Source organism: Erythrolamprus reginae, chromosome 3 (assembly GCF_031021105.1).
Source record: "Erythrolamprus reginae isolate rEryReg1 chromosome 3, rEryReg1.hap1, whole genome shotgun sequence".
Taxonomy (NCBI): Eukaryota; Metazoa; Chordata; class Lepidosauria; order Squamata; family Dipsadidae; genus Erythrolamprus; species Erythrolamprus reginae.
In genome coordinates this window covers 111,044,507-111,059,003 of record NC_091952.1, presented here as the reverse complement: position 1 = coordinate 111,059,003, position 14,497 = coordinate 111,044,507, and the positions used below count along the sequence as shown (strand labels likewise).

Genomic DNA, 14,497 nt, shown 5'->3' with positions numbered 1-14,497 from the left:
TATTTCAAAACAACATCACATATTAATAATAAAAAATTATGTAATGATTCAATTTTTTGTAATTATAGCCTGTTCTGTCGGGCTCTCTGGTACACTCCTCCCAAAAATTCACAGGTACAAATTTCAGACACACACATGTTTGAAAATTCAAAACAATGTTCTTTATAATGAAAATTCATTTAAACTAAGCCCTCTTTTGGTATAGCAAAGAGCACTGGTTTCCAAACAAACTGGTAATTTGTACAAGTCCCTTATCAGTTCTGTGATACTTAGCTTGCAGCTGTGAGGCAATTCACAGTCCTTCTTCTTTCACAAAGTGAAACACACTTTGCTCTGGTTTAGTTTCCAAGCGGGGAAAAATCAGCACACAAAAGGTCAAAGTCAGTAAAGCAGTCATGAAACACAATGATCAGATAATCATCCACAATGGCCAAATCCACAGGCTGCTATTTATAGCAGCCTCACTAATTACCACAGCCCCACCCAACCACAGGTGGCCTCATTTTCTTTGATAATAATCTCTCAGTTGTTGTTGCCTATGCATCGCTCTCCTCATGCATGGCTGTATCATTAACTCTTGTTCTGAATCCAAGGAGGAGCTAGATAATTGATCTTTGTCATGGTCAGACCATTTTCTACTACGGCTTGACTTCCTGGCTCCAATCCTTCCCCGCAGGGAGGCGGAACCAATTAAGATGTTCCGCCCCAGACGCCTGATGGACCCAGAGGGCTTTCAGACGGCGCTTGGGGTTATTCCAGAGGCACTTGTCCACAGTTCGGCAGAGTCTCTTGCGAAAGCCTGGAACGAGGCTGCAGCAGAGGCTCTTGACCGGATTGCGCCTTTGCGACCTCTCCGTGGCGCTAGACCCCGTAGAGCTCCATGGTTCAACGAGGAGCTCCGGGAGTTGAAACGCCAGAAGAGACGTCTAGAGAAGCGATGGAGGAAGAGTAGGTCTGAATCTGATCGAACACTTGTAAGAGCTTTTATTAAGACTTACAAAGTGGCGCTCAAGGCGGCAAGATGCGCGTACCATGCCGCCTTGATTGCATCAGCGGAATCCCGCCCGGCCGCTCTGTTTAGGGTGACCCGCTCCCTTCTTAATCAGGGGGGAGTTGGGGAGCCCTTGCAGAGTAGTGCCGAGGACTTTAACACGTTTTTCGCTGATAAAGTCGCTCGGATTCGGGCCGACCTCGACTCCAATTGTAAAACAGAGTCGACTGACAACGAGTCAGTCGAGGTGACTGGGGCACGGACTTGTCCACCTGTCTGGGAAGAGTTTGATCTGGTGACACCTGATGAAGTGGACAAGGCCATTGGAGCTGTGAGTTCCGCCACCTGTTTACTGGATCCGTGTCCCTCCTGGTTGGTTTCGGCCAGCAGGGAGGTGACACGGAGCTGGGCCCAGGAGATTACCAACGCTTCCTTGGGGAGGGGAGTTTTTCCATCACTCTATAAAGAAGCGCTTGTGCGCCCCCTCCTCAAGAAGCCCTCCCTGGACCCAGCCGTACTTAACAACTATCGTCCAGTCTCCAACCTTCCCTTTATGGGGAAGGTTGTCGAGAAGGTGGTGGCACTCCAGCTCCAGCGGTCCTTGGAAGAAGCCGATTATCTAGGTCCCCAGCAGTCGGGTTTCAGGGCCGGTTACAGCACGGAAACCGCTTTGGTCGCGTTGATGGATGATCTCTGGCGGGCCCGGGACAGGGGTTTATCCTCTGTCCTGGTGCTCCTTGACCTCTCAGCGGCTTTCGATACCATCGACCATGGTATCCTTCTGCACCGGCTGGAGGGGTTGGGAGTGGGAGGCACTGTCCTTCAGTGGTTCTCCTCCTACCTCTCTGGCCGGTCGCAGTCGGTGTTAGTGGGGGGCCAGAGGTCGACTCCTAGGTTTCTCCCTTGTGGGGTGCCTCAGGGGTCGGTCCTCTCCCCCCTGCTATTCAACATCTACATGAAACCGCTGGGCGAGATCATCCAAGGACATGGGGTGAGGTATCATCAATATGCGGATGATACCCAGCTTTACATCTCCACCCCATGCCCAGTCAACGAAGCGGTGGAAGTGATGTGCCGGTGCCTGGAGGCTGTTGGGGCCTGGATGGGTGTCAACAGACTCAAGCTCAACCCGGATAAGACGGAGTGGCTGTGGGTTCTGCCTCCCAAGGACAATCCCATCTGTCCGTCCATCACCCTGGGGGGGGGAAATTATTGACCCCCTCAGAGAGGGTCCGCAACTTGGGCGTCCTCCTCGATCCACAGCTCACATTAGAACAACATCTTTCAGCTGTGGCGAGGGGGGCGTTTGCCCAGGTTCGCCTGGTGCACCAGTTGCGGCCCTATCTGGACCGGGACTCATTGCTCACAGTCACTCATGCCCTCATCACCTCGAGGTTCGACTACTGTAATGCTCTCTACATGGGGCTACCTTTGAAAAGTGTTCGGAAACTTCAGATTGTGCAAAATGCAGCTGCGAGAGCAGTCATGGGCCTACCTAGGTATGCCCATGTTTCACCATCACTCCGCAGTCTGCATTGGTTGCCGATCAATTTCCGGTCACAATTCAAAGTGTTGGTTATGACCTTTAAAGCCCTTCATGGCATCGGACCAGAATATCTCCGAGACCGCCTCCTGCCGCACGAATCCCAGCGACCGATTAGGTCCCACAGAGTGGGCCTTCTCCGGGTCCCGTCAACTAAACAATGTCGGTTGGCGGGCCCCAGGGGAAGAGCCTTCTCTGTGGCGGCCCCGGCCCTCTGGAACCAACTCCCCCCGGAGATTAGAACTGCCCCTACTCTTCCTGCCTTCCGTAAACTCCTTAAAACCCACCTTTGCCGTCAGGCATGGGGGAACTGAAACATCTCCCCCTGGGCACGTTTAATTTATGCATGGTATGTCTGTGTGTGTGACTGTTAGCATATGGGGTTTTTTAAATATTTAAATATTTTAAATTTGTCTGATTGCTTATGATTTGTTTTTACATGTTGTGAGCCGCCCCGAGTCTTCGGAGAGGGGCGGCATACAAATCTAAGTAATAAATAAATAAATAAATCTCCTTCTGAGCTGTTTGCCACACTCTCCTCCTCCCTGTCACTCATGTCTTCTTGGTCAGAGGAGCCTTCATAGTGAGGAAGCTGGGCTATGCCTTGATATCTGTATTTTCATTTTGTACTGCATTTCTTGCCAGGATTATGCACTTTTTGATATATGACCTTTGTCCTGCATATATCTGCTATAAACTTGACATTTTCTAAGTGCCGACAACAGGGCTAAGCTTTTCCGTTTTCACACCTGTACTTCCTCTGTGCCCGATTGGGGTGCACCTACTGCTTGAACACGTAACCACGAAATGTACTCAGGAAGAGAGCAAAGCTTTGAAGGCACATAGCTTCTGCAGGAACCCACAATCTACCCGCAAGTGCCTCTTTGCTGTACATTCTGTATCTTCTACATTGTATAACCTCTTTTTACTTTCTGTATAAGGAAACGTTGACAACTAGTATCTGATTGGCTGATACTGTGTGTTTTTTGTACTCCTTTGGAAATGTATAAAGAGCCCTGAAAAGCAATCCACATTGTTCAGACATTGCTTTTATATCTTCTGAACCTGATGCATGCACCAAATAAACCTGGCAATCTCAATCTTCTCGTGGTCTCTGCTCCCTTATTGGCATCAAACATCTGTGTTTCTGCTACAATAGCAGATTCCACCGGGGGCAAAACAGGCCTGCAGCATGTGGATGTCTCCCCCACATCCACACTCCTTGGGGCAGGAGCAGGGCCAGAGCTAACCACAACATAGCCCAAGAGTGAATTTTGTACATTTTATAAATGTACTGCAAAGGAGCATATCTTTTTTCTCTTCTTTCTTTCTGCACTTTTGTTTTCCTTCCTTGCTTCCTTCCTTCATTCCTCCCTCCCTTCCTTCTTTCCTTCCTTCCTTCCTTTTAATGTGTTTTGCAAATTTTTAATTAAACATTATAAAAAGGGAAAATGATATACAGTAATTTAACATGGAGGGCATTTGATGTTTACATCAACCTACAAATAGAGAGTATACTTTACTATGCCCAGAATATGTTTTAGATTGGACTAGACAAGCCTACTAACCATTTTTGTGGAACTACATACAAATCTAATAAATTATTATTATTATTATTATTATTATTATTATTATTGTTGTTGTTGTTGTTGTTGTTATTGGTATGTCAATACAACGTAGCAAACGAGATCACTATGCTGGATTTTGTATTTCATCACCAGTCAGGCCCTTCCCAAGCACCTAGGACTGTGTGATGTAGCAGCGAATGATGTTTGCCGATCCCAGTAAAGCGGCCTTTTGCAACTGACAGATGGATATTTTGTCAATTCCGATGGTTTTCAAATGTCCGCTGAGATCCTTTGGCACTGCGCCCAGCGTGCCAAGTACCAGTGTGACCACTTTCAATGACTTATGCCAGAGTCGTTGCAGCTCGATTTTTAGATCTTCGTATTTCACTAATTTCTCTAGCTGCTTCTCCTCAATTCTGCTGCCCCCTGGGATTGCGATGTCGATGATCCATACTTTCCTTTTCTCCACAATCAGGATGTCTGGTGTGTTATGCTTCAGCATTCGGTCAGTCTGAAGTCGGAAGTCCCACAGTAGTTTTGCTTGTTCATTTTCGACCACTTTTTTGGGCTTATAATTCCAACAGTTCTTTGCCACTGGTAAATGGTAGTTCCAGCAGAAGTTCCAGTGGATCATCTGTGCCACAACATCATGTCTATGCTTGTAGTCAGTCTGTGCGATCTTTCTGCAGCAGCTGAGTATGTGATCGATTGTTTCATCTGTTTCTTTAGGGAGTCTGCACTTTGGATCGTCTGTTGATTTTTCAATTCTGGCTTTGACAGCATTTGTTCTAATGGCCTGTTCTTGTGCCACCAGTATTAGTCCTTCTGTCTCCTTTTTGAGTGTTCCACTTGTAATCCATGACCAGGTCTTTTCTTTATCCACTTTGTCTTCAATCTTCTCCAAGAACTGGCCATGCAATGCTTTGTTCCGCCAACTGCCCATACGACATTGAGTTACAGTTTTTCTATACTGGTCCTTGGTTTACTTCACCTTGAGAAGATCCTATTGTTGACCTCCATCAACGCTGACTCTTTGCTCTCCTTCACATAATCAGCTAATGCATGATTCTCTTCTTCCACTGTCTGCTTCACTTGCAAAAGTCCTCTGCCACCTATTTTCCTTGGTAAATACAGCCTGTCAACGTCACTGCGAGGGTGTAGTGTATGATGGATCATCATTAATTTTCTGGTTTATCTGTCCAAGTTGTCCAGCTCTGCTTGAGTCCAGTTCATTATGCCAGCTGTGTATCTAATGACACATATGGCCCAAGTATTTATAGCCTTAATAGTGTTGCCACCATTCAGTTTGCTCTTCAAAATTTTTCTGGTCCTCTGGATGTACTCTTTGCTGATCACAGTTTTCACATGACCATGCTTGATATTATCCATTTGCAAGATGCCCAAGTATCTGTAGGTTTCTGGCTGGTGGCACTTGATGGTTTGAACATTTGACATTTCAATGCCCTCACTTTCCGTGATTTCCCCCTTTTTCAGTGCCACTGTGGCACATTTATCCAGGCCAAACTCCATGCTGATGTCATTGCTAAAGATTCGCACAGTGTTAGTTAGTGACTGTATCTCAGTTTCTGATTTTCTGTACAACTTCAGGTTATCCATATACAGCAGGTGTGAAATTTTTGGTGAATTCCTAGCAGTTTGGTAGCCTAGGTTTGTTTTTTGTAGGATAAGTGACAGCAGGATTATAGCGATGATGAATAGCATTGGGGACAAAGAGTCCCCCTGGAAGATGCCCCTTCTGATGTTGATCAGTCCATAGCTTTCATTCCCAACAAAAAGCTCAGTCTTCCAATATTTCATCGCCTGTTCTATGAATTTCATGATGTTTTCATTGACTCCAATGACTTCCAGGCATTTTAAGATCCAGCTGTGGGGCAATGAGTCAAAGGCTTTCTTGTAGTCAGTCCAGGTCATGTATAGGTTTGTTTTCCTGTTCTTACAGTTCTCCATAATCATTTTATCAATTAGGAGCTGGTCTTTCATACCTCTGCTTCGTCTTTTATTGCCCTTTTGCTCCACTGGCATGATGTCATGTTCTTCTAGGTAGTCCTGAATTCTGTCAGCTATGATACCTGTCAGAAGTTTGAGCATGGTCGGCAAACATGTTATTGGCCTGTAGTTTCCTGGTATGGCTCCTTTCGCTGCGTCTTTCTGTATTTAATATGTTCTGCCAGTTGTAAGCCATTCACTGATATTTCCTGTCTGCAGCATTTTGTTGAACAATTCGGCCATTTTTGCATGCAGGCAGGTCAGGTATTTCAGCCAAAAACCATGCACCTGATCACTCTTTTTGCAATCATTTCAGGTGTTATTTCTAGCTGCTGCATATTGCTCTTTGAGAATTTTTTCTCAAACTCCTTTATCCACCCAGCAGTTTTGTTATAACCCTTTTCGACCTCCCAGAGATCTTTCCAGAACTTTGTTGTTATTTTCACCTCTGGCTTTTCAATTTTCTTATCTGTTTGCTGATGCAGGTTCTGGTAGAACTGCCTCTGGTTGAATTGAAATGTTTGATTCTGCCTGTACTGGGTGATCCTAGCTTCATATCAATTTTTCTGGCTGTCGCTGTTATCTGCTGCTTTACAATTTCCAGAGCTTTCTTGATCTTTCTTGTACTAAGCCAGTACTTTTTTGTCAAATAGTCTTTGATCTTCTGATTGCTCAGTTTCTGCTCCTTAATGTTCTTCAAGTTACTTGCATCTGATCTCAAGCTTTTGATTTTCATTTCTAGTTGGATTTTCCATTTTGGTTTCTATTGCAGTAACCCTAGTTTTTCAGTTATTATCACAGCTGTACTGTAGGCAAGCTGATTCAATTGTTCAATTGAAGTTACATTGACAGTTGCAAGTCGTTTCTTGCTTATGTTTTTTAAGGCTGGCAGTCTCTTTTGCTCTGCCTTGGACCCTGCATGAGCAAGTATTTGGTCCTTCAGTTCTTGCTGCCTTGGAGTTACAGTGCCAAGTGTCTCATCTGTAGCTTCTTGCTGTCTTTCCAAGTTTTCATCAGGTTCCAGTTGTGCAGTGACTCCAGCTCTTATTGGAGATTCTACTGGTGCCAGATCAGATTTTGGTATTTCTATTTTTCAAATTTTTTGTATTTCTTCTAATTCGACTTCACTGAACATTTGGTTCCTGATTATGAGTCGTCGCTGATCGGCCAGTCGAAGTTCCGTCATTTTTCAGTCTGCATGTTCTTGTTTCCATAATTGGTACATCCGTGTTTGATATCCACGTTTTTCAGGCTCCAAGTTGTAATAACACTTCATGATTGTGCGATTCTCTGACATTGAGAATTTCTGCCACTTTTTGATTTGTAAGCTTTGTTTGTTTTGTTCCTTTAGCTCATTTGTCAATGGCTGCCCAGCACAGCTCTCAGCTTCATTGAAGCACACAAGCCCCACTACCACAACAAGGTGTACCCATCAGTGAGGATGATGATGATGATGATGATTGTTATTGTTATTGTTATTGTTATTGTTATTGTTATTGTTATTGTTATTGTTATTGTTATTGTTATTGTTATTGTTATTGTTATTGTTATTGTTATTGTTATCGTTATCGTTATCGTTATCGTTATTGTTATTGTTGTTCAGATCGTGCAGAACGCAGCCGCGAGAGCCATCGTGGGGCTCCCCAGATTCGCCCACGTATCTACAACACTCCGTGGCCTGCATTGGCTGCCGATCAGTTTCCAGTCACAATTCAAAGTGTTGGTCATGAACTTTAAAGCCCTACATGGCATTGGACCAGAATACCTCCAGAACCGCCTGCTACCGCACGAATCCCAGCGGCCAATAAGGTCCCACAGAGTTGGCCTTCTCCGGGTCCCGTCGACTAAACAATGTCGTCTGGTGGGCCCAAGGGGAAGAGCCTTCTCTGTGGTGGCTCTGGAATCAACTCCCCCCGGAGATTAGAACTGTCCCCATCCTCCTTGTCTTCTGTAAACTACTTAAGACCCACTTATACCGCCAGGCATGTAGGATTTGAGACATCTTTCCCCCAGGCTTATTATAATTTATGTTTGGTATGTATGTGCTGCTTGGTTTTTAATTATGATACGGTTTTTAGTGTTTTCTTAATATTAGATTTGTGCATATTGTTTTATCGTTTGTTGTGAGCCGCCCTGAGTCTTCGGAGAGGGGCGGCATACAAATCTAATAAATTATTATTATTATTATTATTATTATTATTATTATTATTATTACTACTACTACTACTACTACTACTACTGTATCATATATGTGGAATATCCAAAAGAATTTGGAAAACTACTACTATTTAAATATCAAGTATTGAATTAAAGAAAAGATAATTATCAATTTTGGAAAAGGCTATTTGTTAAGAAAGTAAATAATGCCCTATACTTTTGTCATAGATTTATATTTAAGAACCAGATTATGTTTGTGTGTAATCGTGATACATATATAATTTGCAGTATATTTAGTTGGTTTATATCAGTTTAATGTGTTAATTCTTAGAGGAAGAATTGCTAATTTGTTTACTTTTTCACCTGCTTGTGTAGGCCATTACTTCAGTTGTTCAATACATGTATATTGTCTCTTTTTTCTGTATCTATTTTAAAAATACTATAAACACATAAAATGTGAATGGATGCTTATTAAAATAGTTTTATTGATGTATTTTGTAATCCATCAGGAAATACTGATAGGTAATCTCAAAGCTTCAGTTTGGAGTATGACCAAAGTTTTACAATTTATGTTTTCATATTTAATAGAACAAGGGGAAAAGTGCAACGGTCCACCGAGGATTGAGAATGGCGACATTATTTCTTTATCTGAAAAGCAATACAGATCTGGCTCTTCAGTAGAATTCAGATGCCAAAACTATTACGCCATGGAAGGCCAGAACATATCTTTTTGTGACAATGGGAACTGGACAAAGGTGCCCATTTGTCTTGGTAAGCAGAAAAGAAAGTCTTCGTCTAATTTTTATGAACATTTCTAATCATTAGTATCTATTCCCTGCTTTCTTTCTCTCTTGCATAAAGATGATTTATATGATTTTAGTTATATATCTGATGTGAACTGGCTAGTAGATGAAAGCTAAATTTTACCGGTATTATTAGACCTTTGCAACAGAATAATATGATGCATTTGGACGCTGACTACCTTCTCTTAACAATTTACTTTCTTTTTCATCTTAGAGCCCTGTATGATTCCAATGGCTGAACTGGAAAGCCGGAAGATAGAAGTTAAGGATGGAATGAATACATCTGACAATGCATTTGTACAACGTGGTTATTCTATTGAATTGACCTGTAGAACAGGATATGTGCTTGAAGCAGATACTTCCCAATCAATTTCTAAAATCCATTGTGATGGGACGCCACCAGTGATTCCTAAATGCAAAGGTGACTCAAAGAATTTAATTTTATAAACTATGGCTAAGTTAGTGTAAAAACAGCAAACTGCATCCTTGAGAGTTTTTCCAAAAAAGACATTGCTGGATAATAAGTATGTATGGCAATACCATTTATATCATTGAATGGTACAGTATTTGTTTTTTCTGGCAACAAACTCCATAGCTGAGCTAAATATGTTTCTATTTTTAAAGAATTTATAAACTATTATCATACCAAAATCTAAATATTAGTACCAATAGAGATTCCAGCTCCAACATGAATATAATATTTTTTTTTTAGTTAGTGCTAGAGAATATTGCTTTACTTTTGATTTTGGGACTAACAGATTAGAAGATGTCTAACAAGGAACATTTTTCAAATCTAGCAGTGATTTCACCATAGGCACCAGAAAAACATAATGGAGATACAGTATTTGTTTATGCATTTATGGCATTTCTCTATCAGGTTAATCCTTGTGGATTCTGGGCAACTCACAGATATAAAAATAAGAATCAAATAACAAAATATGCACACTTATACACACGTTTTTGTAGCTGTACAGTTACTTGCAGACAAGGAGAGATCGTCATCTTAGGATGGTTGTCCTAGAGGAGGGGAGCTACAAGCAGAAGACTTGATAATCATTCCTTGACCTAATTGATAGTTAGGGACTAGAGCAAAATGCATTTACCTTTACTACCAGCTTGGAGATGTGAGTGCGCATGTGCACTCACTATGCTTCTGTGTGCCTCTTCTGGTCAGCGCATGAGATGTAATGACATCTGGGTGGAGAGCAATGTTCCCCCTAAGCTGCACGGTGTGCTATAGCACAGGAGGTTTTAAACCTCCGTGTAGCAGTTTCCAATTCCAGTGCAGAGGTCTCAATTTGAGACCTCTGCGCTGGAATTGGAAACCTCTTCCCCCCCGGCAGATTCTATCGCCGGTAGCCAGAAAAACTTGGAAGCCATGAAGAAGGAAGCTCAGCTTCCGGTCTCACAACTTTTTGCTCTTCGTGCCCTTAGCCTCCGGCAACCATCGATTAACATAGCCGGCGCCCCTTTCCGCCTTTCTCCCCCCCTTTTTATTTTTCTTTCTTTCTTTCTTTTTATTTGCTCACTTCCTCTTCCACTCTTGCTTGCCCCTCGCTCCCAGCTTGACACCTTCCCATGGCCACCGCCATGGGGCTGAGCCACCAATGCAGGAGGGCTCGCTAGCTGCGATGGCAAAGGCGGGGGAAGGCAAGGGAAGCGTGGCCGAGGCATTCTCCCCCATCCTCCTCCGAGCCCATCTGCTGTGCTTTGAGGCAGGTGGAATGGTATTTGCGCTGGGCAGAAAAACCTATCCGCTCCTTCCCAGCAGCAGCTGGCCCAGTGCAGAGAGATGGCTCCATCCCGGCCTGGCGTTCACCCCAGTGCCACCAATGGAGTGACTGGGCACAATCTGCTTCTGCCTCTGCAGCCTTGGAAACAGGTGAGAAAGGCAGCGAAGGTGCCTGCCACCGACAGAGAGAGAGAGAGGGAGAGAGAGAAGAAAGGAAGAGAGAGAAAGAGAGAGAGAGAAAGCAAGAGCCCTGGGCTCAGGTTTCTGCTGCTCAATGCCAGGTCGGTGGTAAATAAAGCTCTCCTCATCCGGGATCTGATCCTGGATGAGGAGGCCGACCTGGCATGTATTACTGAAACCTGGCTGGGCCCAGAGGGAGGTGTTCCTCTCTCTGAAATCTGCCCAGCTGGGTTTCAGATATGGCATCAACCTCGACCCCAGGGAAGGGGGGGGAGGAGTGGCTATTATAGCCAGGGAGAGCCTTTGCCTACGTAGACTCATTGCTCCGGAAATTGCGGGTTGTGAGTCTCTCTTGATGAAGTTGGACTTAGGGGTTCAGGTGGGCTTATTTCTCACGTACCTGCCTCCCAGCTGCGTGTCAAAAGCCCTGCCTGTGCTACTTGAGGAGGTAGCCGGATTGGCGGTGGAGTTCCCCGGACTTATTGTCCTGGGGGACTTCAACCTGCCGTCACTCGGCGAAACCTCTGGGTTGGCACAGGAGTTCATGGCCACCATGACAGCCATGGACCTGACTCAAGTAGTACAGGGTCCAACTCACGAGGGAGGGCACGCACCTGACATGGTATTCCCTTCCAAGCAATTGAGTAATGGTCTGAGACTAAGAGGCTTAGAACCATTGCTTTTGTCATGGTCAGACCATTTCCTAATACGGCTTGACTTCCTGGCTCCAATCCTTCCCCGCAGGGAGGCGGAACCAATTAAGATGTTCCGCCCCAGACGCCTGATGGACCCAGAGGGCTTTCAGATGGCGCTTGGGGTTATTCCAGAGGCACTCGTCCACAGTTCGGCGGAGTCTCTTGCGGAGGCCTGGAACAAGGCTGCAGCAGAGGCTCTTGACCGGATTGCTCCTTTGCGACCTCTCCGTGGTGCTAGACCCCGTAGAGCTCCATGGTTCAATGAGGAGCTCCGGGAGTTGAAACGCCAAAAGAGGCGTCTAGAGAAGCGATGGAGGAAGAGTAGGTCTGAATCTGATCGAACACTTGTAAGAGCTTTTATTAAGACTTACAAAGTGGCGCTCAAGGCGGCAAGATGCGCGTACCATGCCGCCTTAATTGCATCAGCGGAATCCCGCCCGGCCGCTCTGTTTAGGGTGACCCACTCCCTTCTTAACCAGGGGGGAGTTGGGGAGCCCTTACAGAGCAGTGCCGAGGATTTTAACACATTTTTCGCTGATAAAGTCGCTCAGATCCGGGCTGATCTCGACTCCAATTGGAAAACAGAGTCGACTGACAACGAGTCAGTCGAGGTGACTGGGGCACGTACTTGTCCACCTGTCTGGGAAGAGTTTGATCTGGTGACACCTGATGAAGTGGACAAGGCCATTGGAGCTGTGAGTTCCGCCACCTGTTTACTGGATCCGTGTCCCTCCTGGTTGGTTTCGGCCAGCAGGGAGGTGACACGGAGCTGGGTCCAGGAGATTACCAACGCTTCCTTGGGGAGGGGAGTTTTTCCAACACTCTATAAAGAAGCGCTCGTGCGCCCCCTCCTCAAGAAGCCTTCCCTGGACCCAGCTGTACTTAATAACTATCGTCGAGTCTCCAACCTTCCCTTTATGGGGAAGGTTGTTGAGAAGGTGGTGGCACTCCAGTTCCAACGGTCCTTGGAAGAAGCCGATTATCTTGGTCCCCAGCAGTCGGGTTTCAGTCCCGGTTACAGCACGGAAACTGCTTTGGTCGCGTTGATGGATGATCTCTGGCGGGCCCGGGACAGGGGTTTATCCTCTGTCCTGGTGCTCCTTGACCTCTCAGCGGCTTTCGATACCATCGACCATGGTATCCTTCTGCACCGGCTGGAGGGGTTGGGGGTGGGAGGCACTGTTTTTCAGTGGTTCTCCTCCTACCTCTCTGGCCGATCGCAGTCGGTGTTAGTGGGGGGCCAGAGGTCGGCTCCAAGGTCTCTCCCTTGTGGGGTGCCTCAGGGGTCGGTCCTCTCCCCCCTGCTATTTAATATCTACATGAAACCACTGGGTGAGATCATACAAGGACATGGGGTGAGGTATCATCAGTACACTGATGATACCCAGCTTTACATCTCCACCCCATGCCCAGTCAATGAAGCAGTGGAAGTGATGTGCCAGTGCCTGGAGGCTGTTGGGGCCTGGATGGGTGTCAACAGACTCAAACTCAACCCGGATAAAACGGAGTGGCTGTGGGTTTTGCCTCCCAAGGACAATTCCATCTGTCTGTCCATTACCCTGGGGGGGATTATTGACCCCCTCAAAGAGGGTCCGCAACTTGGGCATCCTCCTCGATCCACAGCTCACATTAGAGAACCATCTTTCAGCTGTGGCGAGGGGGGCGTTTGCCCAGGTTCGCCTGGTGCACCAGTTGCGGCCCTCTCTGGACCGGGACTCATTGCTCACAGTCACTCATGCCCTCATCACCTCGAGGTTCAACTACTGTAATGCTCTCTACATGGGGCTACCTTTGAAAAGTGTTCGGAAACTTCAGATTGTGCAGAATGCAGCTGCGAGAGCAGTCATGGGCTTACCTAGCTATGCCCATGTTTCACCATCACTCCGCAGTCTGCATTGGCTGCCGATCAATTTCCAGTCACAATTCAAAGTGTTGGTTATGATCTTTAAAGCCCTTCATGGCACTGGACCAGAATATCTCCGAGACCGCCTCCTGCCCCACAAATCCCAGCGACCGATTAGGTCCCACAGAGTGGGCCTTCTCTGGGTCCCGTCAACTAAACAATGTCGGTTGGCGGGCCCCAGGGGAAGAGCCTTCTCTGTGGCGGCACCGACTCTCTGGAACCAACTCCCCCCAGAGATTAGAACTGCCCCTACTCTCCCTGCCTTCCGTAAACTCCTTAAAACCCACCTCTGCCGTCAGGCATGGGGGAATTGAAACACCTCCCCCAGGCATGTTTAATTTATGCATGGTATGTTTGTGTGTGCGTCTGTTAGTATATGGGGTGCTTTTAAATCTTCTATAAATTTTAAAGTTTTCTGATTATTTATGATTTGTTCTATCTTGTTGTGAGCCGCCCCGAGTCTTCGGAGAGGGGCAGCATACAAATCTAAATAATAAATAAATAAATAAATAAGAGAGAGAGAGATAGGATAGTGAGGGATGATAGATGATAGAGACAGAGATAGAGAGGATAATGAGTGAGGAGGTGTGAGAGAGAGAGAGAGAGATGAAAATTGCAACCTTCACTTTGTCCTGGGGGCAAAGTCACCCAACGGACCAAGATCTGTGCATCCTGCAGTGCTGCGAGGAGAGAAAAGATGGCTTTCAGAATAGCCGATCATGGTGGGGTATTGCCACCAATTGTCCATTGGGGGTGATTGAGTCGCTACTCCCTATTGAGCCAGCAGAGGCTGCAGCAGAGGAAAAGGCAAAATATGGGTCAGCCACTTTTTGAGGAACTGAGTGCGCTAACGGAAAGGAAGAGAAAGAGAGAGAAAGAAAGAGAGAGAGAGAGATTGAGGGATGATAGATTATAGAG

General features: G+C 45.7%; 1 protein-coding gene across 2 annotated transcripts in view; it reads left to right on the top strand.

Moving 5' to 3' along the window:
- The window catches only part of LOC139164344 (complement factor H-like), a 54,895-nt gene that overhangs the window by 15,084 nt on the left and 25,314 nt on the right, over positions 1 to 14,497 (top strand). For both annotated transcript variants that reach the window (XM_070746342.1, XM_070746343.1), the window contains 2 exons: positions 8,855 to 9,037; positions 9,284 to 9,490. In XM_070746342.1, the coding sequence (XP_070602443.1) occupies positions 8,855 to 9,037; positions 9,284 to 9,490 (390 nt within the window). The remainder of the gene's footprint in view (positions 1 to 8,854; positions 9,038 to 9,283; positions 9,491 to 14,497) is intronic.